Genomic DNA, 23,990 nt, shown 5'->3' on the forward strand with positions numbered 1-23,990 from the left:
GGACAGGCACTTGCCTAGTGAGGGTCTCTTTGTCCTTTGTCGGTCCTTTCAGCTGTATCTACATTCTTGAGAGGTGCCAGTCCGGGGCAAACCTTTTCTGGCTGGAGGGTCACTTTCTGGTGGTGTGACCTAGGGCCAGAAGTCTTTCTGAGCCTTGATTTCCTCACTGGCAACAGGGAGAGGCTGAGGCACACTTATTTAAAAAGGGGGAGCAGACCTGCCCTCTGAGCTGGACCATCACTGTTGATTTGGCTGTCAGTCTTTCCTGTAGCTTTCCTGTAGGACCTCAGGAGACCTGAGCAGAGACAGGAGGCTATGTGGGCAGAGGGGGATCGGACAAGGCCCCTACCTACTGTTTTAGAAAGCAGGGCCTGGTGGCAGTGGTGGCATTTGCTGTTGATGTCACCGGCATGGGAGTTGCTAACCAGCTTACAGACAGCCGTCTCTTCCCCATAGCCCTGCCTACCTCAGTATGACGCTGCAGGGGCCTGAGCAGAGCCTGGCAGGGCTGGGACTCAAAAGGGCCCCTGCATTCACTTCTGAGGTTGCCTCTGGGAGTCCTATGCTCTTGAGTGCCCAGGTGCCTCCCTAGAAAACAGAGAGCGAAGCTGAGGCAGGCCAAAGGCACTCCAGTTACTGGTCAGGGTTATTGTGAGGAGCAGCCGGCTCACCAGCATCCATCACACTGTCCTTGGAAGCCCCCAGCAGCTAGCCTTCCGTCGTCAGACTTTGCCTCATGGGGATAAACACTGAAGCGAGCATTTGGGTTTGCTGTTGGGTTTGACCCTGATAAGCTCAGCCCAGACCTCCTTTTGCCTGGAATTCCCATAAGTTTATTTTCTGACACAGCCAAATAAGACTTTGGTAGGGGTAGCTATGTACCCTAGGGAGGATGGGGGCCAAAATCCCCCATTTTGGGGACAAGGCAGGTTGCCTAGAGCCAGGCCTGGAGCAACCTGGTGGGAAAAAGGGATTCCGGGCCATTGCCTGCAGCAGCACAGAAGCATTCACACCTGCCCCTGTTCTGCCTCCCAGGTTGCATGCAGGGCAGAGACTGGGTGCCCCCTGGGGCCAGGCTCCATGTTCCCAGCAGAGCAGAGAAAGAGGCCATCAGCAGGCGAAAGCAGATGGAGGAACATTGGAGGGCAGAGGTAGCTGGTCCAGGAAAAGGGGCAAAGCTGGGCTGCAATTATGTCAGCCTGCTGCACGGATGGGGTCCTTTCCAACCCATTAGCCAGTTCATGGCACGGGAAAGGGGACTCTTTATGATCTGTCAGGCAGGGATGGTGGAACAGATCTTAGAAACTCTGTGTGGTCCCACCTGGCTATCACACAGGAGATCAGGAGGAAGCTTCCCAGCTGTCTCCTAGCTGAGCATCCTGGGGAGGGAGGTCGGGCTGCACCATCAAAAGGAGCCAGAGTCCGGCCCTGGGTCCCAGTGCTAAACCTATTCCCACTCAGTCATGCCACATCCTGGCCTGTTCCTGAGCCTGCCTAGGCCACAGATACGCTTGTAAGGATTTAAATCTTCCCTGATCATTTATTTGTCAGCTTCACTAATTAAGCAGTGTTAATTTCATTTACTGAAAATGGAAATTCATCTACCTCATTTCTCCTGGTTCATCCTCCACACACAAAATCCATCACTCCTCGGCTGCAGGCTGCGTGAAATTTACAGGACTAATTATGTTGTCAAGTCTCTTTGTAAATACAGTCCATAAAGGCCACTGTGCTCGCTGGGTTGTAGTGCAAGGGCAGTCCTGTTGTTAGTTTAATTACTGGTTAGTTATTTAGGTTCTCAAATGTTTGCCTCATTTTCCCTAAATCAAATTAAATGTCCCACTTGATGTAGTCTGTCTCCAAGGCTTTGCCCTTAACTTCCCACACCGTTTAAATATGAATTCTAATTGGATGACAGTACTGGAAAAGCCAGCTGCCTGGGAGGCTGAGCCCTGCCTGGCACCATGGCCTCTGGGCCATGCTGGAGGTTTGGAACCCTATAGCACTGATACCCTTTCTTGGGGCAGCTTTGGGGTGGTCCCCTGCTTTTGGAGACTGTAAAAATCCTAATCCAAGGGCTATTGCTGTTCCTGGAGTCCAAGGTGGTAGGGCTGAGGTGTGGGGAACTGAGGGAGGATTTCATTACAGTCATCAGAAGTACTGGGGATCATTGCACCCATCCCCCTGACTTCCAGAGAGACCGCTTCCAAAGCATCCCAGGAAAAGGTGCCACCTATGGGGGCATCTCCCTCTGATACCTAAAGTGAGGTTTGAGTCAGCCTTCCCCGAATGCCTACAGAATTAGTATCCTGTTCCTGTTACAACAAATGATCACAAACGAAATGGCTTAAAACAATACAAATTTATTATCTTACAGTTCTGGAGGTCACTAGTCTAAAATGAATTTCACTGAACAAGAATCAGGGATTGTCTGGGCTTCATTCCTTTCGGAGGCTCTAGGGGGACATCCATCTTCCTGCCTCTCGCTTCTAGAGGTTGCCCACATTCCATGGCTTGTGGCTCCCTTCCAGCCAGCAGTTGCATCATTCTGACATTTGCTTCTGTTGTTACATCTCCTTCTCTGACTCTCCAGTCTCCCTCTCTTTCCCTTATAAGAACGCTTGTGTTACATTGGGTCCAGCCAGATAATCCAGGATAATCTCCCCATCTCAAGGTCTTTAAATTAATCACATCTGCAAAATCCCTTTTGCTGTGCAAAGTAACATATTTATGGGTTCTGGGGATTAAGACATGGATATCTTTGGGGGGGGGCATTATTCAGCCCACCACAGCCCCCTTCCATGTGCCTCTTGTATGACTTAATAACGGGAGTCATTAAACAGCTGCTGCCTCAGAGTCAGCCCTGAACTGGACTAATTTGGAATGCCACAGTGAGAAAGGAGGGGGCCTGCTGTCCGGGGTTGGCACAGTGTCCTTGTCTTGGCAGCTTGTCATCCACTTCCCTGTTCCCACTGACCTGGCTTTAGCCTGATGCTCAAACATGCCTTCTGCCTGCCTTGCCCTCCCTGAATCCTGAGCAGGAGCCCAGGCTTCTCCTGGCAGCCAGAACTCTCTAGAGTGGCCTCCCACAATCTAGAGCTGTTATTTGCAGGGCAGGGATAGAGCTGGGGGTGCTGAGGCCCCCACTGGTGATTGCCAGTTGAAGAAAACATTCATCCCTGCTCCTCGCTGGGCACTGCTCTGCCTGGGCCCTAGCAGAGGGAACTGAGAGCAGTGAGAGGTCTATGGTAGAATTAAGCTACCCCTCCCCTGAGACCATGGCCTTCTAACTGCCAGATCAGGCTCTAGGAAGTGGTTGATTCTTCTCTTCCAGATCTTGCGGATCACTGAAGATCAAGTCAGAGAGGCCTTAGAGATTATCCAGCAGAGCAGGGTTAGCAGGAGGCATCCCTCCCATCGGAGAGGGCAAGCCCACAGGGCCACACTGGGCCATTCTTACTCCCTCCTTTGGTAGAAGGTGAAGTGAAAGACCTGCTCTTCTGTAATGATGAGATATATGCAGAGAAGCTCCTCAAGGTGGGGGACTCTCAGGGGAGAAGCTGAACAATCTGGAAGGCTGCCTGGAGGAGGGTAAAAGTACAAAGTGGAGGAGACCTAAGGCCAGACCAGCAGCACTTTCCTTGTCTCAGGGTCACAGACCAAGTTCTCTTTCCCTCATCTCCCTCCCTCCTTCCCTTCCTCTTCTTGCCCCTTTTTTCCTTTCTCTATGCCTTCTTCTCTTCTGCCTAGCCACTCATACTGAAATCCTGTTGCCTGAAGGAAACTGGATTCCTTCTCTGCCACTAGACTTCAGTCTCTGCCTCTTTAAAAAAAAAAGAAAGAAAATTTTATTGAATTTATTGAATAGGTCTCAAGTGTACAATTCTATAATACATGATCTCTATATTGTATTGTGTGTTCACCACCCAAGTCTCTGCCTCTTAATATAACAGAGTGTGGGGTTGGGGGCTGCCATCACTGTCATTGGATTCTCCAGCCCTACTTTTTGAGGAGCCAGAGTTTGTGTGATTCAGGACAAAGTGCCCCAGGGCCAAGGGCCCCAGGCTCTGTACCCTTGATCCTAATGGAATTCTAGCCCTCACTGGGAAATGAAGCACTGCAGGTGACCTCCATGCCAGTGTTATAGTGGGACTGCTGGTGACCTGGTTGGTGGCATCATACAGGGAATGGTGGGGAGGCTGGGCGATGGGGTCAGTAGGAATGCTTGGAGCCTGAGCTACGACATCACATGGGGACCACCAGCAGTCTGAGGAGTGATGCCATTTTAGGGCTTTTAGAGGACAAGATGATGATGTCCTGGGGCAGTGGGAGGTTTGGGCTGCGATGTCACACATTGTATACTTGGAGAGTGAACAGTGAGGTCTCACCGGGCCCACTGGAGTCAGAGATGAGAAGGCTATAGAATAAGACATGGAGAGGAAACGCCAGTTAAATGAGAGTTTCCTTTGCCTTCCTGGTGTAGTTTGGCAGCTAGAGCCCTGAACTGGAATTCAGGAAACACACGGTCTAGCCATGATTAGAAACTGTGATCGTTATCACAAGACCGCTCATCTGGTTATAAGTAACAGAGGCCACTAGCGCCGGGTTAGGAAGGGGAGGCTCACTGTCCGGATGCATGTAGCTGGGGAACTAAGGCAGGCTCTGAGGCCTCAGTGTGTCCCTCTCTCATGAAATCTGTGGTTCTCTCTGCCAGAAGTGTCCTCTTACCCTGTTCGACCACCCTGTCCCTTATATATTCTCTCTGTCTCTGCCAGTCACCACCACCCTGTTAGGTCTGGTGCCCCTTCCCCTTCTTTCTTTGCCTCCATGTGAAAACCAGATTAGTGTCATTGTTCTGAGCAGGCTAATTTCAGCCATAAACAGGATACTGGGTGTGGTGAGCACCATGCAATGGGTCTGATATACCTGGGTACACCATTTCTCCCCCCTAATATCGGTTTACCCATCTGTAAAATTAGGGGGCCGTAAGGCCAGATCCTAGTCCCAGTAAATGGGTCAGAGATGTCCTCACTACAGGTACGAAGCCAACTTAGGGTTTCTTACCCTCCTTCCATGGTGTCACTGGTCAGGAAGACTCTGCACACCTGTAGGGGCAGGGAGTGCTTACAGTTTGTCCAGAGCAAGTAGGTCATCACTGCTGTCCCCCAAGGGACCAGGTGCTGTGAGAGCAAGTGTGAAGGTCATGCCCACTTTGTCCCATCTGGGTCCTCAACCTGAGCATCAGTCACCCACCTACCCACCCTTTCATTCACTTACCTGTGTGCCTACCCACTCACCCTCTGTCAGTCTTGCCAGCCTCAAGGACAGATTGGACGTGAAGGGCATCAGCAGCTCCCCTCTGGCCAGGTGGTGAACAGTGTGATTCTTGAGCAAGCACTTACCTCACTCAGCTGCAGGGTCTGGCTCATGAGCGCAAGCTCATGTCATGAATGGAGGGTCTCTGTCCCCGCCAGGGTCCAGCTTAGGGGGAAGCCCTGATCAAGTGCTCAGCATTTGCGTGATGAACAAAAGGAGCTACAAGTGACTGTCACACTGCCGACTTCAAGCCCTTCACGATCTGAGTGGGAAAGAGATTCCCCTCAGCCGGCTGCAGATCTCTCCCTCATAAAGTCAGCCCTTGGGGCCTACTCCGGAGCCCCCCAAAGGAGGTGCTGCCAGCCCACCTCCCCACTCCCACCTCAAGGCCAGCTCCCTACTAGCTTTGAGATATCACCAGGCTCAGAGTAACCCAACTTAGCTCCAGAGGTCCTAGAAGCACCCCAGCTGCTCCTCTTTACGAGAGGCTCACTTCCCCCAGAACAGAAGCATTTTCTTTCCCGATCACTATGTGGGGGAAAGGTCCCTCTTCTCAGCAAAGGGCTGCCTTAGCATAGGGTCCCGAAGATGGAGGGTGACTCTAGCCTTTTATCTTTTCCACTCTGGCTCTTCCGAACTTAGAAAGGTCCTGGGCTTGTGGCAGGAGTGCTAGACGTAAGGGCTTGGAACTGGATTCTGCTCAGTGACTACATTATCAGGAAGGGCACTAGGTGTGCAGAAAATGAAAGAAAGAGTGGGAGGTATTCCCTTGACATGGGACAGGCAGGGAGGAGAAACCCTGCCAACTGGTTCATGGTCGATCACAAAACTGGACCCAGGCCAGAAGGATGGCACAGGGGTCTGCGGAAGCCTGACTTAGCTGGCCTGTGACTTCTGGATTCTGGGAGCATGCCTAGATTTAGGGTTCAGGCTGCAACTGGGGATTGTGGATTATAGGAAAATGCCCCAAGGTAGTTAGTTTGGGACTCCTATAGACAATTCTGTGTTAGCCCAAGCTGAACCCCTGTCCCGGGCTGAGGGGCTGGGAGGCACAAAGGCATTATGAAGGCATATGAAGATAGCAACTTGTCCCTGGTCCAAGCATCTGAACCCTCTCTGGGGATACTGCTCCTTCCTAAGCCCATGCACATTCTTCATGTAGCTACTTTTTGAGTCTGCATACCTCAGGGAGGGCTTTTTCCACCCCAGGGAGAATAAGGAGAATGATGGTCAGTTCCTCGGATAAGCCTGGTCACCTTGACTGGTTGTTGGATCCTCCTGTGAAGGGATAGGCCAAGTTTTTTGATCCCATTTCACAGACAGAGAAGATGAAGCTTGGAGAGGAAGCCCACACCCTCTGGCAGAAGCTGAGCAGGGCAGGGCTCATGCATTTACTGCAGAGGGGGCATGGGGTCTTCCTGGCAGGGCAGCTGGGTTTTCCAACCACTGAGGCCCGTCTTCCTTGGGGCAGATGACTTCATGAAGCAGAGCCGAGGCATGCTGCTGCTCTACAGCATGAAGAACCCCAGCTTCCCTGAATACATCTTCAGCAGTGACAGCGGCATCATGTGTCTCGACATACACGTGGACCACCCATATCTGGTGGTGGTGGGCCACTATGACGGCAACGTGGCCATTTACAACCTCAAGAGGCCCCACTCCCAGCCCGCCTTCCGCAGCTCAGCCAAGTCTGGCAAGCACACGGACCCTGTATGGCAGGTCAGCCTCGAACCAGGAGGGAAGGTGTGGGTATGGATGAGTAGTGTGTGGACTTGGGCGCCACTGGGGAAGGGGCCTTGGGGATGGGAGGGCCACAAGCAAGGAGGTGGGGATCACAGGTACCAGCGTTGAAGCCAAGGAGCTGGGTGTGAGAAGGGGCAGAGAAGGGCAGAAGGTGAGACTCCAGAGGGAAGGGGGTCAGCAGTAAGAGCTGGGTCTGCTGCCCCCGAGCTCCTTCAAACCAGCCCATCTGTCTGATAAGGTTCTCCTAGGTGTGGTGATTAGTGACCCAGAGCCTGTGGCTAGAAGCCCGCAAGGCCTGACAGGCCCCTGCTGAGACTGGAGTCAAGGGCTCCAGTCTCCTGTCTGTGGGCTTCCTCAACTCCCCACAAGGCTCTCTCTCCTCTGCCATCTGGGCTAGATTTGGGGGAACTCGCAGACAGGTGTGGTTGCTGCCCATTTTCCACCCTCTGAGTGGGACGGTAAGGCCTCGTTAGCAAGGTCTGACCCTGAGGCTTCTTTGTAGCACCCGTCTTTCCCAGACAGACGTAGAATGGGGCCATTACCCGGACGTCGGGTGTAGATTTCACCCTGTCTTCCATCTTACCACACTGGGAGTGCATTTCATTCATGGTTTTACTCTCCATGGCACTGGCTTTGTGGGCCCTTCCTCACTGTGTTCCAAAGGTCCCTTTCTTCTGAGGCCACATACCCTTACCTCACGGGCAGGTCTGGGAGAATCTCACGATAGGTTTTGGCCTCAAGTTGCTCAGAGGGGCTCATCAGGCAGCTGTCCCCTCATCTTCTTTGCCCCCTGCTCTGACACGGTCTGCAGTCAGGCTCTGCGCCCGTCTCTTCTGTCCTTGAGGCCCCTCAGTCAGGTGCACACTGGCCCCAGGTGCTGGCTCTCAGCTCTCAGACAGGCCTGAGCAGAGAGAGGACTCTCCAGGCACAGGGGACATGGCACTCTTTCAGCTTCATCCTTTGCACAGGGGACATGGCACTCTTTCAGCTTCATCCTTTACCCAGAGCAAGGGCAGAGGGAGGGAATACCCCACTCACAAGACACCCTCCCCACTACTCTCCACTGAAGCGGGGGCCAGAGCTCACAGCCTTGGAGTTCTCTCTACTGAAAAGCACCCCTCCCAGTCCGTTGCCTCCATCCACAGATGTCTTCAGGGGTTGTAAAGCCCAGGGAGAGGAGAAATGAGCCGCTTTGACAGGCCTGAACTAGCATCAGCCCTTAACCCCTGCTCTCAGAGAGTCCAGGGCTAAGCATGGAGCATCTCCCGTTGGCCTGACCACCCTCCTCAAGCCCAGGAAAGGGCAAGAGGCCAAGGCTGCCACCCTGGTCCCACTCTGCTATGTTCTCTAAAGCAAATAGCAGGTTGGGAAAAGAAATGGGGCATGCAGAAGCCACACTGTCCCTCTCCCTGGGCAGGTGCCAGGGAGACTGGAACCCATCTGGAGATGGGTGGCCTTCTACTCTCCCACCATCCTGTCAGGAAAACAGAGCTGTTGCCTTTGCAGAACCGAAGACTCAGAGTTCTTGGCTGAAATCATGGCTTGGGACATGGGAGGAGCTTGCCTGCCTGTCCCTCACTCATTTACTCACTTCCTGTTGCCTTCTTTCCCTTATTTCCTGCCCCCCTCTTCCTCATTCATCCATTTGGTAACTCCTCCCTGTTTGCTCCTCTGGGAGCTGAGGATGCCTAAGGGCTTGGGCTCTGGAGTTCCTTGTGGGGAGGTGACCGCAGCCACAGGCAGAGCGTGGCCGGGCAGTATGCTGTGGGCTACAGAGGGCTCATCGGGTCACTGAGGAGGGGCACTCAGATTGTCTGGGCTGGGGAGCAGGGCCAAGAGGGCCAGGGAGGTCTTCCTAGAGGAAGCAATACTGGAGTTGAATTGCGAGGGGTGAAAAAGTATGAGTTAGATAAAGAAGGATACAGAGGGGTCCCAGGTACAATGACATAGGGGCATCAAGCAGAGTGGCCTGCTGGGAAACAGCACATCTTCGGGAACTCAGTGTGAGAGAAGGGGAGAGGGAGCAGGACCTGCGAAAAGCACGGGCACCCAGGCCTGAGTGTGCTTCTCTGGGACGTAGGAAGCTTGGACTTTCTAGGTCGGTAGTTTCAAATGAAGTGTTCGTATGGGAGACCGATGTGCCAAGAAGATGAAAGTGGAACTGTGCTGGAGTATCGGTGTCCTGCTTGTTTGAGGGTCCCCTGTTACCACTCCCTCTGTCCCCCGAGGTACTTTCCCCAGGCTCCTAAGATTTTCCCCTGGCATAGTTTGAAAACCACTGCCCAGCCATCAGAGGGTCTGGGACAGAGGGGTAACGCAGTCGTGTTTGTGTCTTGGACATTTCCTCTGGCTGCAGCAGGAGAAATCTTGAAGCCTGAGCTAGGGCAGAGGCAGTGGAGAAAGAGATGAGAAGATAAGGTCCAGAGCTGTTGAAGCAGTAAAACCAACAGAAGGAAACGACTGATTTCTTATGGAAAAAGGAAGAATGAGTGATGCTTCCTGGGACTCTGATTTGGGGCACCCAGTAGGGCATCCATGGAAGTGGGAAATGCAGAAGAGGGACAGATTTGGCCAGAAGTTAATACCGATGCCAGAGGAGGTGTCCTACAGGCAGCTGGAGGAGCTCGAAGGAGAACCAGGCTGGTGAATGAGATATAAGAGACAGCAGAGTCTAGGTCCTTCTCAAAGGGACAGTGTCTCAGGAGGACTAAGGAGGTTCCTTTGGATCCCAAATGCCAGGCTGGGGTAGGTAGATTTTGTTCTGTTGGCTGCAGGGAGCCACAGAAGGTTTTGGAGCCAGGGAGCAAATTCTGTTCAAAGAGGACGAAGTTGCTATCTCATGACACAGGCTGCTTCCCAGGGAGCCTGCCTGAGTAGCCCCGTCCTGTTCAGGCCCCACTGTGAAGCCTCAACCAGCAACACTTTGCTGGGTGTGTGTGTGTGTGTGTGTGTGTGTGTGTTCTGTGCCACACCGGGAGGTGGCACGAAAGATCCAGGAGCACAAGATCCAGGTCTGCTCTAACCAGATAAGGCAGGAGAGAAAGAATCTGTTGAGAGCCTGCATCCCCTCCCTCCCTCCTGCCCCCTGGGCATTATTCATCCTCTTTCCCCCACTTACCACCCGCACCCCCACACACTCTACTTCTCCCCTCCCACCTCTACCCCAGGAGCACATGTGTGACTTGCACGCACACACACACACACACACACACACACACACTGACTTGCAGATGCACACACCACCCCCCATTGGGCATCAGGCTGCTAAGTGGGGTGTGAAATACAATTTCCATGCATGCTGGTGGCTGCTCATTAAACACTTCCCTTAGCAGTTCCCTAGCGCCTCTTACAGCCCGGCCTTTGACACCCCTGTCCCCTCCCCCCTTTAAAGGGACTACCTTTACACAGAAGGGGAAGTGGTCTCAGCATCAGGGCCAGTTCTGACTCGTGTCTCACAGGCTCTGTGGTGGTCTAGGCCCCCTCAGTGAAAGCGCAGAAGAGCAGCTCTGATCCAGAGGGCCTGGGTGGTCGCCAGGGAGGGGTGGCCCTTTCCTTCTCCCCCGCTTTCAACAGCCATGGTGACAGCTGTGGTTACAGGCAGTGGCACTGGGTTTCTGTCCTCCCTCACTGGGCCTCTGCCTGTGGTGGGAAGGCACTGTGGTCCTAGTGTGGAAGTCTGGAGAGAGCAGAAGGATGGAGCGCTCTGGGCACCCACCCCCTCCCCAGCTCTCCGGGACACGGCTTGGCCCGGCCTCCACATCTGGCAACAGGAACTTGAGCCTCAAGCGTGTCATCTTCATAAGACAACAGCTCTGTCTCTAAAACACTTTCCCATATGTTTGCGCCTGGCCCTAAGAAAATGGGTGGGGCAGGATTATTAACCCCAATTTGTAGATGGAGAAATGCAGTTCGAATCTGAGGTTTGAGAGGAAGATCCTGGGAGCAGGAACTGGTGGTAAAGTGAAGGTGGGAACAGAGGAGAGATTGCCCAGGAAAAGGCTGAGCTTGGAAGAGGAGACTGGGGAGGGAGCGAGTGAGCGGGGAGAAGCCAGCTGCAGAACATGTGTACCCCAGTCCTAGGATGATAGTGATAATGAGGACATTAGCTAACATTTATTGAACAGTTAACGTATGCAATGTTCTGACCTAAGGGCTTCACATTTATTATCTCATTTTTTCTTACAACAAACCTGTGCCATTACAGTTCCTGTTCTATAAATGAGGAAACTGGTCGATGGGCCCCGTCCTTTCTAGGCCCTATCTATGTACAGAGGCTGAACGCAACCCCGGGAGGAGTTGGGCACCTCCTATGGACAAGCCAGTGGATTAGGGCAGTGACCTGACTTGGCATTGTTGTCCCAGGATAGTCAGGGCCAGAGGGATAGGAGAGACAGAGCTGGACAGAAGGAGGGAGAAAGGGATGGAGGGAGGGACCGAGGGAGGGAGAGAGGGAGGGTCAATCAAGGGACTCTGGGAAATGGGCTTCCAGAACTTGCTTTTGAACCTCAGATGGGTTCTTGAGGGGTCTGTGCTCAGCTTACAGGCCTAATGCAACACCACAGCAGAGTCCCGGAGCTCAGAGTTTGGGGTGTTTCAGGTCAAGTGGCAGAAGGATGACATGGACAACAACCTCAACTTCTTCTCTGTGTCATCTGATGGCAGGATTGTGTCTTGGACGCTCGTGAAGGTGCCTGTTTCCCACAAAGGGTCATGCAGGGGTGGATGGGGAGCTGGGGAGACTGAAGGGGAAAGGGACCCCCCCCAACCCTGCTGATCCAGCCCAGTCCACGTGCCCTCCCCATCCCCTCTGTGACTGCAGAGTGAGCTGGTTCACACAGATGTCATCAAGCTGAAGGTGGAGGGCAGCACCACGGAAGGTCTAGAGGAGCTACAGCTACACACAGTGGGTAGGAGCCTCAGCTCACTCGCATCCAGGGCTGGCCACGGCGCTCAGGCCTCACGAGGGTCAGAGATGGTGGCCCTCCCCAGTGCTGAGTATTCCCTCCTCCACTTGTGCTGGGCCCAGGGCTGGAGGTAATGAGAAAGCCTGGCCCTGGCTGCCTAGGCTTTGGCCCTTTGCAGACCCTTCCCGATCGTGCAGGTTCCGCCCCTGTTTGCAGACCCTGTTCCTGTTTATGCAGATCAAGTGCCGTTATGCAGATCCAACCCTGTTTACGTAGATCAGGCCCCTGTTTACCCAGATTCTGTTTCTGTGTACTCAGTCCCTACCTTGTTTATGCAGACTACATCCCTGTTTGCACAGACCACGTCCCTGTTTGTAGACCCTGTCCCTGTTTACCCTGACCCTGACCCTGCTAAACTCAATCCCAGCCTTGTTTACCCTGGCCCCCATTCCTGTCTGCAGAAGCCCTGGCCGTTTGCAGAGTCCCAGTTGCCTGGGACCAGCAGCAGGCCTGAGGGCTCGTTTCCGTTTGTTTGGCTGGACACACAGCCTTCTCAGGGGCTGGGCTCAGGCTATCCCCCGGGGCCTGCTATGGAGGGGAGGTGCTGGGAGCCCCCCCCCACCCCCCCAGGACCCTGCTGAGGTTTCTCCCTCTTCTCCCAAGGCTGTGGCACTGCTTTTGACTTCCACAAAGAGATCAACTACATGTTCCTAGTGGGCACAGAGGAGGGAAAGATCTACAAGGTGAGGCCCTGTGCCAGCTCCTTACAGGGTGGCTTAAGCCTGAGTACCCAGGGAGCTTGTTGTTCTCAACAGACCCTGTTCTGACAAACCTTAGTGCTGCTCATCAGTTCTAGAAGGCCTCTTGGGGGAAGAGAGTGTATTTCTTGAACTGACTGGGTAGCAGAAAGAGGGGCTAACTGCGGGAAAGGGAAGGAAGAATCTAGAGCAGCGGTCCCCAACCTTTTTGGCACAAGGGGCCAGTTTCATGGAAAATTTTTCCACGGATGGGGGTGGGTGGGGGTGGAAAGAGATGGTCTCGGGATGATTCAAGCACATTACATTCAAGCTCACCTCCTGCTGTGGGGTCTGGTTCCTAACAGGCCCCGAGGGTACTGATCCTTAGCCCAGAGGTTGGGGATCCCTGATTTAAAGGGTGCCTTTAGTCTAGCCCAGCATCTTTCCTTCAGGGCCATCCCTCCCTTCCTGGGAGTGGAGGAGATAAAGGTGGGAGTGGGAGTTGGGGGAGTTGGAAGAGTTTGGGAAGATTTCCTGGCAGAGATACGAACTTGAGGTGAGCTTTGAAGGCCAGGAAACAAAAATTTATCTCCTGAATATCGGGTACATCCCATCTGGCAGGATGGAACTTCATGGTCGCTTTCTGCAAGGTCTCAGTGTCAGTGGGTGAACATCCTTCTGAACCTCTCCATCCACCCGGAAATAGCTCTACTGCAAGCTTTCCTCCGGAGGCTCAGAGACACAGAATGTTAATTACAGGCGGCCTCCTGGGAGCCCCTGCGGCCCAGCTAGAGCTGGTCTGAATGCAAAAGAGGTTCCCACCTCCTCTCCACCCCTCCCAGCGGTGGCCCAGGAGAGGCTGCAGGGAATAAAATTAGTCAGTCACACTGTCTCCAGGAGGGAGGATGTAGGGGCATGCTGGTCAGGGCCAGAAGCGGAATGGCAAATCATGAGATTGGGATTTGCTCCTGCCTCTGCACCTGCTCCTCACCTGGGCAAGGTGAGAGATTTAGCATTGTTGCCAGGATTCTGTCTGTGGGCTGCGGATGGACCCAGGGCTCTGTCTGTCTGTCTATCGGCCTTGGCCTGGACACAGGCTAACCACACCTCACCCAGGACCCCCAGACCTACTCTGCTTTGGCTCAGGAAGTACAGCCCTTTTCTCCCTGGCGTGGAATCCTCTAGGCAGACTACAGCACTTTCCCTCACCTTCCAGGAAGGCGCCCCTGCCCACCCTAACTCCCAGGCCCCTGAGCCCCTCCTTTTTCTCCCATGTGTTATGGGTGAGAACAGCAGCCAGCAGCCTGGCCCCAGCTTCACTGTGACAGTGAGGCGGAATGAGGACAGAAAAGTCTCAGCTTTTGATCCTCTAGGGCCCCCAAGGGAGTGGTGGCTGCCGACCTCTTTCACTCCTGACCTCTGATCCCTTACCCGACGCCCAGTGCTCCAAATCCTACTCCAGTCAGTTCCTGGATACCTATGATGCCCACAACATGGCGGTGGATGCTGTGTCCTGGAACCCATACCACTCGAAGGTCTTCATGTCCTGCAGCTCTGACTGGACAGTGAAGATCTGGGACCACACCGTCAAGTGAGGGGCCCGCCCTTGACCCTGCCCTCCCTCAGGCCCCACCCTGGGGTGGGCCTGTGGGCTCTGGCACTGTGAACTCTCTGTGTCCTGAACTTTCCACCCCTCCACCACTACAGGACCCCAATGTTCATCTACGACCTGAACTCAGCTGTGGGCGATGTGGCCTGGGCACCATACTCCTCTACCGTGTTTGCAGCGGTCACCATCAATGGGAAGGTGAGCACCTTCTTCCTCCGCTGCCGAGCCACTACTAGAGCTAGAATGAGGTTTCCCAGGGTCTTCCTTCTGGAGAGCCCGGGCCAGGTCGGGGAAGACAGGAGGTAATGACTGTCTGTCTGTGTGTTCAAGGGCCAGGCCACCCCGGGCCCTGTCAAAAGAGGAACTGTTCATCCCATGAGCCCTGGAGGAGAGAATGGGGCAGTTCTTCTGGAAGGAGAGAGCGCTCTGGGGGATGAGATGCCAGAGGAACAGTTAATATTCTCTGAGGCACCTGGGGTGGGAGCTACAGAGGGGCAAGTACCAGCCTGACCTAAGGAAAAACTTAAGAGTCAGAGTTGATCTGTAATGAAGAGAGTGTCTAAAAGCTGGTGAAGTCCCCTTCCCTGGAAGTGTGCGAATTGAGTCTGAGAAGGGGAGACAGGCGTGGCCTGTTCAACACAGAATTGGTAAAAGCTCAGCAAAAAATATTTTGTAAGAAAATTCTGACCAGCAAATCCATTTTCCTTGTGGGCTTCAATATGAAATGTGAGGCACTTACCTGAGGAAAGACTGTAGTGATGAACGTATCCCGCTAAAGTCAGGCAGTCATCTCTTGGCTGAACAGATGTTCACTGAGGGCGGACTGCAGCGTCCAGCCCCAGGCTAGGGCCTGGGGCTTCAGGTCCCTGCTCTCATGGAGCTTATATTCTAGGGAAGGGAAAGAGACAAAAGGCAACAATAAAATTCCCATAGTACTAAGTTTAGACAGAAATGAAAAGAGAATGATGTGCACACAGCCCTGACTGATGAAGCTCTGTGGGTTGGGTGTCATCCTGCAAATCAAAAGGTCGCTGGTTAGATTCCTGGTCAGGGCACAGGCCTGGGTTGCAGGCCAGGTCTCTGGTTGAGAGTGCGAGAGGCAGCTGATCAATGTTTCTCTCCCACACTTTCTCCCTCCATTCCCCTCGCTCTAAAAATAAATAAATCTTATAGAATAAAAAAGGATGAGGTTCAAGGTTCATAGTTGCATTATTTCTAATGGTGGTCAGGAGGTGGAAGGAACCCAAGTATCCATCAATTAATGAACAGATAAACAAAATGTATATCCAAAAGGATTATTATTCAGCAATAACAAGGAATAAAGTACTGATACCTGCTACAACATGGATGAGCCACGAAAACAGGCTTAGCCTAAGAATCCAGTCACAGAAGATCACACATTATATGATTCTATTTATATTTGTCTAAGTAGGGAAATCTGTAGAGACAGAAGGTAGATTTGTGATTGTCCAGGGCTGGGAAGGGGTGGTGGGAGAAAGCGGGAATGACTGTAATGGACACAAGGGTTCTTTTCAGGGTGATGAGTACGTTCCAGGATCAGTCGTGGTGATGGTTGCGTAACTGGATCTACTAAAAACCAAGGATTGTGTACTTTACATCTCAATAAAGCTGTTTCATTTTTAAAAGAGAGAAAGAGACTGATGTAAAAGAAAAGGGTTGGGTGGTCTCTTAGAGTGAGTGGTCAGGAAAAGCTTCCTCAGAGAGGTGCTACTCCGCCTGAGGGCTGAAGGAGAAGAAGGAGCCAGCCACGTGAAGACGGGCGTCAGCGGCACTCCGCCTGGGGAACAGCCAGTGCGGGCGCCCGAGGCGAGAATGAGTGTGAGATGTCTGAGGGGTGGGCAGGCGGGTGTGGCTGGGGTCCGGTGAATAATGGGCGAGAGTAGGAGATGAGAGTGGAGAATCTAGAGCAAGGAATTTGGATTTTAGGGGTAGTGCCGGAGGGCACTGTTGGGGGACTTTAGATTTTTTAATAAAAGGTAAGTCTGGCAGCTACATGGAGGATGGATTGTAGCAGAAGGGCAAGCGTGGGAGCAGGAAGTCCAGTTCGGACACTGACACAGCTGTCCAGGCAAAAGTCTGCTAGTGGTCTGGACCTAAGCGATGGTGAAAATAAGAGCAAACGTCTGCTGAGCACTTAGGTGACAAGTACTGTTTGAATACCTTACATGTATTAACTGGAATAAACCCTGACTCTGCTGCGCACTAGCAAGGTCGCCTTAAGATCCTCCATCTCCTCATTTATACAGTGGAGATAATAACAGAACCTACCTTGTAGGGTGGCTGTGAGGATTGTAATTAGATAATACAACCGTGTACCTTGCTCGTCCCGAGTCTAGTACATAGTAAGTACTCAATACATGGTGGCTGCGATCATGGTTAATTCTGCCTAGACTTAAATTTTCCCCTAAACTTTTTATTTGCGTTTTCTCAACCACAGGAAGAGCATAAACAGAGACACAAATCCCCTCTCTACTGCCTCCACTTCCAGTGTGCAAGGCTTCTACCGTGTCTCCCCGAAAGCCCAGGGGCTGTTCCTCTGAAGCCTCCTTAGCCCCAAGTGTGCTGACCCCCGCCTCTCCACAGACCCACGTGTTTGACTTGTCCATCAACAAGTACGAGGCCATCTGCAGTCAGCCTGTGGTGGCCAGAAAGAAGAACAAGATCACCCACGTGAAGTTCAATCCCATCCACCCCATCATCATTGTGGGCGATGACCGCGGGCATGTCACCTGCCTCAAGCTCTCACCCAACTTACGCAAGATGCCGAAGGTATGCTTGGGAAGTTTGGGCTACCAAAAGAAATAGTCTCCACGGTAGTGGGGTCTGGGAGAAATAGGAGGGGCCGGGGGGTGGCCCCCAGGTTTGTGGCTTGAGAAACCCAGGCTAAGAGTGATGTCATAGCCCAAATGAGGAGCAAAGGAGAAGCAGGTTTGTGGGGAGACAATGAGATCAGATTGTATCTGCTGAATCTGAGTTTCCTGTGGGACCCCCCAGGTGGAGATACTCAGTGAGTAAGGTGACCATATGGGTCTGAAGTCTGGGGGAAGCAGGCGGGCATCATCGGCTTATTTGGTGCAGACCAGGTCACCCCAGCATGGGGCTTAGTCACTGCTTCTCTGGCTGGGTTTACACAGGTCTTCAGCGCCAATGGTCCCTCAGCTGGGAACTGTGGGTTCACACGGGGAAGAAGGAAATGAGCCTGAGCTGCGAGGACAATAACTAGGTCAGCAGCCAGGCAGTCCTCCTTTTGAGCTCTGGTTCTTTTCTGAAATCTCTAATGATCAGGAGACTGCCCAGAATCCAAGGGCCCCACATACAGGCTACGTGATACAGAGCCATGATCTCAAAGTCCAGTCCTCAGATTTAGATTCAGACTTAAGAACCCAGGCCTTAGAATCCAGAGGCCAAGGGCCCGACTTAAAAGTCCAGACCCCAGGAGTGCAGAGTTCAGTTCTGCCCACTTGGTTGGTAAGAGAGGAAATGGAACTTGCTTTCTGCCAAATCCTGGGCCAGGATCAGAGCTGGGCCAGGACTGGCCAAGTCGCCCAGAAGACTGTACCTCATTGTTGCAATTTGAGGCATTTACTGTAGTTTGAGTCAGGGCTTTTCTCAACAACTCACACCCACCCCGCTGCACCCCTGCCAAGGCAGGAGCCACTGCACCATCCCTCTGGTGCTGGCTTACATGGCCAGGGAGGCAAGGGCTAGGAGTTTGGTGGGGTCTGTGATTGTAGCCAGCGGGGGGAGGGGGTAGACTTGGCTATAAATACGCAGAAGGCTGCTAAGCGCCTGCAGCTGTGGCCCAGAGGCTGTGGTGGGCTGGGGCTGGGGCTGGGGGTAGGGTGGGGTGGTTGGGTGTGGTCTGAAGTTCTTTGCTGAGCCCAGCTAGTTGGCCTCAAGGAGGGGGAAAGAGGCAACACAATTTGTGGAACAGATAAAATCTGCTCTTAATTTAGTGAGAGAGAGGCCGAGGCTCGAGCTGGCAGAGCTGGACAGCCGGTGGGAGGCACTATGGTCACCTCTTGGGGCAGGAGTGCCGCCCTCATGAGGTGAGGGCGGTAGGTCTGGGTGGGACCTGCCCTGCCCACCCTGACCCAGGGAGGCAAGAATCTCCCACAGTGACTTTCATTTATTATCCTCTCAGAGCCAAGGTCAGTCATGGCTGGGAGAGCTGGGCTCTGTGTATCTGGTGACCTATGTCACTGAGGACCTGAGGACATGGGCACCTTGGGATTAGAGGACCTGAGCAGGTGACAGCTGAGAGATGATACTTGGGTGGCTTGGAGGTTCCAGTGAAATTGCTGTCTGACCCTATCAGCAGCTAAGTGCTTGGTGCAAACAGAAGTCCCTGGTCATCCATCCTGGCCTTCCCAAACGGGCTTGGCCACACAGGCCTAACTCCTAGCCCAGGGCGTCCCTGGGAAGCTTATCAAAGATCAAGGACTATTTAACCCTAACTGCTGTATATATATGTGGGAAGCTGAAGCTCAGAAAGGCAACGGACTTGCCCAAAGTCGTATAGGGAGTTAATAACAAAGCTGGAATTGAAAGCCAAGTCTGCTACCTCCCAAGGGATGGGATGAGGCCAAGAAGAGAACATGAACTTAATTTGGGAGGGAGAGAAAAAGAGGCATCATTGTCCTCTGCCCCTAGAGTATAGAGGTAAACTGGGCAGTGGGAAAGGCACTGGCCCGCAAGGAGAGGGGAGACAGATTTGGGAGCAGGTGCAGGGGTCACACCAGGAGGAAATAAGAGCTCCGCATGGCGTCAGCAGCTGCAATGGGGCCAGGAAGGGGCTGCTGGCCTTGCACGCTCTCCCACCTCACAGCCCAAGCCAGATCCAGGCTGGGCTCTCAGCAGGCAAGGCTGGGGCGGTGCCAACAAGCAGTGGGCACAGGTGGCTGAGAGGGCAGGAGCCGAGGGAAGGCAGGAAGTGGCAGCTGCCCCAACCTAGCCCACACCCCACTGCCTGGGCAGAAGGGAGGATGGGATTGGTGCCGGTCTGCCAAGGAGCTCTCAGGACCCATGAGTGACACACACAGCAGTGTTCCGACTCTATCTCAGGGCCTGGCCTACACGCTAAAACATTAGAGTGCTCTGTAGGAGGGAGTGAGGGGTCATAAACTCAAGATCTGCTCCTCGGGGGAACGGACCCAGCCAAGGACCTGTAGAATCACGTAGGAATTATCCCATCTGCCCTTCTGGGTCTGCTGACACCCTCCCCCAACCGTGGCTGTGTCTGACACAGCAGGCCTGGCTCTAAATGGCACACAGCTACCAACCTGACCTAAGAGTATTAGAGTACCAGGTGAGGGCACTCGTGTTTTCTTCGCACCCCCCCCCCCCAAACACTTACCTCTTAACTCCTTGTTAGAACTTAGCCAGGAAACTTCCCACAGGAAGGGTGGCCCCAACAGTCAGAGGCCCCACCTCTCCTAAGGGCTACAGTCCCCCTGGCTTGAAAGGCTTGTTCCCCTGAGGGTCAGTGGGTGGAAACCCTCCCTCGCTCCTCCCAGCATCAAGACCCTATGTCCATTTGAGGTTCAGAGCCAGAGCTGGATGCTCCCTGCAAGCCTCAGCCAGGCCCTTATGGCACCTGTCCTGGGTTGGGAGAAGGGTCAGGTAGGAGTGGGGGAGGCAGGGATCTAGAATCTGACAGGGCAGAGTACAGCTAGGGCTGACTGCGCAGAGGAGGTACTGCTGGGCCCCGGAGAGGTGGCCCACCCCTCACTACTCCTCCCTTTGTCTTTCCCTTCTCCCCAGGAAAAGAAGGGGCAGGAAGTGCAGAAGGGTCCAGCTGTGGAGATCGCAAAACTGGACAAACTGCTGAACCTGGTGAGGGAAGTAAAACCCAAGACCTAAGGGCCTGGCCTGGGTCCCTGTCCTCTTTCTTGAACCCAGCACTTGTAGCCTCTGACCCTGGTACCAGGCTCACCCTTAGCGCCTAATATATGACCCCGCCCTGATCAGCTCCCAGCATTGGCCCTTAACACCTGCTCCAGCCCTGGTCCCAGCACCTCATCCCAGGACTTGGTCCCCCATCACCACTATCCACTCCTACTTTGCACAAGTAAACCTGTGTCTGGAAGTCCACCACCACCTTGAATTTTGTTACTGCAGGGCCCTCAGGAAGAGGAGAAAATCTCAGGGTATAGCCATACTTCCATTTATTATCCAGCAAACAGTGGGAGGACCCGAGGAGGGGCCCAGCCTGGACACCCTCCCATTATTGCCAAGGATTCCAGTTTGCTTCCCCAACTGAGAGGGCCTAGAGGCACTCAGCCTAGGGAGAGGGTGGACCCAGCCCCTGGTGCTTGGGATGGAGCAGAGTCCAGAAGGCCCAGGCCCTAGCACCAACTCATAAACCCCCACCTGGGGCCTGCCTACCCAGGGCCACCAGAGCCCCTCGTGGAGCCAGGCTGGCTAGACTCTGGCCTGCTGGGTCCGGCTCCAGACAGGCTGGACTCTGAGTTCTGGAGCCCAGGCTCTGGATGAAGTGGACTTAGGTCCCAGACTCTAGGCTAGGCCAGGGGCCTTCAAGGCTGCAGTAGGTAGCTGCCTTCATGGCTGGGCTTCTGGGGTGGGGGCGCCTTCTCAGGACAGGGGCCAGGGCTGGAGTTGGGACTGGATTCGGAGAGCGAGTCAATGTCGGCAGAGCGGGAGTGGCAGGCCCAGCAGAGAATGACCCAGAGCAGCAGCAGCAAGAAGCCTACTAGGCCGTTGCAGACAATGGCGATGAGGGCGCCCTGGGAGATGGCTGCCCCCATGACGGGCTGCACCCTCAGACCAGCACAGGCAGCGGGGTCCACAGTGGGGCTGCCTCAATGGCAAGGCCCATGCCGAGGCAGGACTCCAGTACAGCTGGCCTTCCGAGGAGGCTGTCCTGTCTGCACACTCAATGATTCCTGGGCAGTAGAGTCCACCTGCAGTCCTGAGCCTGTGGGGGGTACAGAGTAAAGGAAAGGGTGGTAAGGAGAAGGGATGGAGTAAGACCTAGGAGGAGAGGAGGAGAGAAAAGAGCCCCCTCCCACATCTCAGGCTCTCTGGCAGAGCCCAGCAGGCCCAAATCCTCCACAGAGCCAACACCCCATGCTCAGGCTTCTCTGGGCACCTGGAGGGGGTGTAGAGCCACAGTGGGGAAGCTGGAGTAGACAGCGTATATTTCATTCTCCTTAGAACAGGTGGGCATGTTCTGGCCCTGCCCACCCAGCTTCCAGCCCTCTAGAGCACTCCGGGAGTGGGTGGGACCCAGGGAGCCCAAGACCTTGGAAGATGGGATTGTGAACAGCTTCAATGTGGCCTGGGCGCCTCCCCCCTCTCCCGATTCCAGCCAGCCAGCCCAGGAGACCTCCAGCGAGGCCAGCTCACACAGAGGGAACTTTGTGGAGGCCCTGGCAAGCATGTGTGGGTCTGTGTATCCAAGGCTGTGCACCTAGGTGTGACCTCTCTGTAGGACTGTCTCTCCAGGTCAGGTGCATGTCTGCGTGTCTCTCAGCTTCCTTGACTGATGTGTGCATCTGCCTCTATACACCCTCTATATTTGTGTAGCTGTCTGTGTGTCCCCATCTCTGAGTGTTTCTGTTGTATGTCTCCTTTCTCTCCCAGTCTGTCTCTTTGTATATCTCGATCAGTCTCTGTCTTTCTCCCTGTCTCTGGGCATTTGGGTCTCTAGTGTCTCTCCCTCTTTCTTCATGGCTGTGTGTCCCTCTGTCCCCATAGACGTGTCTCTCTTCCTTTCTCCGTGGGGTCTGTCTCGGGATCTGTGCGTCTCTTTTGTGTCTGTCTTTGTGTCTGTCTCTCCCGGTGGTATCTCCATGTGTGTCTTTTTATCTCCGTCTCTGGGTCTCGCTGATTCCCGGCCCCCGTGTCCGTGGGAGAAGGGCCCCCTTACCTGAGTTGAGCCCGGTGCACGCCCGCCAGAGGGTCCAGGGCAGCGAGATGCTGGGCGCCGACTGAGGCTCAGAAGCCTGCGGGCGGGGGGCGCGGGAGGCGGGCCGGGGCGACGTCCCCTCCCCCGGCCCTCCCCCTCTGCCGCGCAGCCTCCGCCCGCCGCTCCCGCCGCGGCGCGACCGGGGCGGCCTCTGCCGCGGGCGGTCTGCGGCGAGCGGGTACCTCCTCTCCCTGGGGCGGCGCCTCCTCCGCGGCCGCGGCCGCTCGCTCACTTGCTAGGCGGCGCTCGGGCGGCAGCGGCGACGGCCCGGGCGTGCAGTTCGGCTGAGCTCGGCTGCGTTCGGCTGGACTCGGCTAGGCTCGGCGGACAGCAAAAACACCGAATAGTCCCGCCTCCCCGGCAGTCGGCTGCCGGCCGCCTGTGAGGGGCGGAGCCATCCCCCACGCCGCTACCGCCATTCAATTGGCTGGCTGCTCCAGGCTCACGTGCCATTGGTCGTGTGCTGGGTGGGGACTGACCCGCCCCTTGTGCAGGCGTGGGCGGGGGGTGGCAGGAGAGCTGATGGGGCTATTCCGTTTAGATGATTGCCCAAGGGGAAGGGGCAGGGAGGGCCACCTACTTGCCCGGCTTTCTTACACCTTTCACACCTGAGGGAGCTTCACACTCAGCATCAGAGAAAGGCCAAAGCCTTTATACCCCCATATCTGAGGGGACAGCTTCTCCACATTTGGTAGCGGTCTCTGCATCCCTACATTTGTGAACAGACAGCCTCTTCATCTTGAAAATTCCCTGTACTCCCTCACTTCCACTCCCACCTGGGTGTGGAGTCTGCTTCTTCCCTCCAGAGGGTCTGTAGTTGGCTCTACATTCCCTGGCCCCAGGAGGTGTGAGCAGCTTTCCCAACACAAGTCCTTTGGACACATTTACTGAATTCCTGCCCAGTGTTTATTGGTCAAGGTTTGTGCTTTATGCTGCCGTGGGGGAGCCTGGGACAAAGAGGAATAGGGTACCCTGACAGATGGCTCAGCCCTGGCTGGAATAGGCATGACTCCATCCTAGAAGCTCTCCCAAAGGGAAGATTAGCTTGGGCAGGGGCCATCAGGTAGGCCTTCCTACCCTACCTCATACTCCTAAGTGTTTCAAACTGGGCCCTCTTCTCACCACATTCTACATGTTCTCCATGGACGCACACATCCCTGAAGCTGTACCATGAAGACAATGCTCCCAAATCCAGCCTTAACTTTATTTTTAAAGATTTTATTTACATTTAGAGAGAGAGAGAGAGGAAGAGAGGGAGGAAAAAGGAGGAGAGACACATCGATGTGCGAAGGAAACATGGATTGGTTGCCTCTCGCATGCCCTCACCGCGGAACCTGGCCCAAAACCAGGCTTGAGCCCTGATGGGAACCAGCAACCCTCCAGAGCCACACCAGTCAGGACCCAGCCTTAACTTATCTTTGGAATTCTAAACTAAGATCAAAGTGCCTACCAGATTCAGAGTGGTTTTGGTTCCTGGTTCTGCCACTTACCTAACTTTGTAACTTTGGGCAAGTTACTAGTCTCTTCTAGGTTCCTGATCTGTTAAATGGTTATACTAACAGCTATCTCTCAGGGTTGTAATTCACTAATTCACTTAGACCAGACCAACCACATTTCAGTAAATGCCAACTGACACAACCCCAAGAACTACATGGTTAAGGGACCCCCTCCCCACAATTCCATGAAATTCACATGAGATTGCTATAAATCCAAATGCTGTCTGGAAAATG

The 23,990-nt window shown here is 54.1% G+C and overlaps 2 protein-coding genes across 2 annotated transcripts in view; one reads left to right on the top strand and one right to left on the bottom strand.

Annotated features, from left to right (window-relative positions):
• The window catches only part of DNAI1 (dynein axonemal intermediate chain 1), a 58,352-nt gene extending 37,940 nt beyond the window's left edge, over positions 1–20,412 (top strand). The window contains exons 13-20 of the mRNA XM_028513327.2: positions 6,788–7,035; positions 11,657–11,746; positions 11,879–11,966; positions 12,627–12,706; positions 14,143–14,291; positions 14,408–14,507; positions 16,914–17,099; positions 20,094–20,412. Coding sequence (XP_028369128.1) covers positions 6,788–7,035; positions 11,657–11,746; positions 11,879–11,966; positions 12,627–12,706; positions 14,143–14,291; positions 14,408–14,507; positions 16,914–17,099; positions 20,094–20,192 — 1,040 coding nt within the window. The 3' untranslated portion in view covers positions 20,193–20,412. The remainder of the gene's footprint in view (positions 1–6,787; positions 7,036–11,656; positions 11,747–11,878; positions 11,967–12,626; positions 12,707–14,142; positions 14,292–14,407; positions 14,508–16,913; positions 17,100–20,093) is intronic.
• A 62-nt stretch (positions 20,413–20,474) lies between these two features.
• On the bottom strand, positions 20,475–22,530 carry ENHO (energy homeostasis associated). The gene is made up of 2 exons (XM_028513337.2): positions 22,222–22,530; positions 20,475–21,267 (listed from the first exon to the last, which is right to left on the bottom strand). Exon 2 carries the CDS (start codon positions 21,095–21,097, stop codon positions 20,867–20,869), a length of 231 nt encoding a protein of 76 aa, XP_028369138.1. The 5' UTR covers positions 21,098–21,267; positions 22,222–22,530; the 3' UTR covers positions 20,475–20,866.
• Between the last annotated feature and the right edge of the window lie 1,460 nt (positions 22,531–23,990).

This window comes from Phyllostomus discolor, chromosome 3, assembly GCF_004126475.2.
Source record: "Phyllostomus discolor isolate MPI-MPIP mPhyDis1 chromosome 3, mPhyDis1.pri.v3, whole genome shotgun sequence".
Taxonomy (NCBI): domain Eukaryota; kingdom Metazoa; phylum Chordata; class Mammalia; order Chiroptera; family Phyllostomidae; genus Phyllostomus; species Phyllostomus discolor.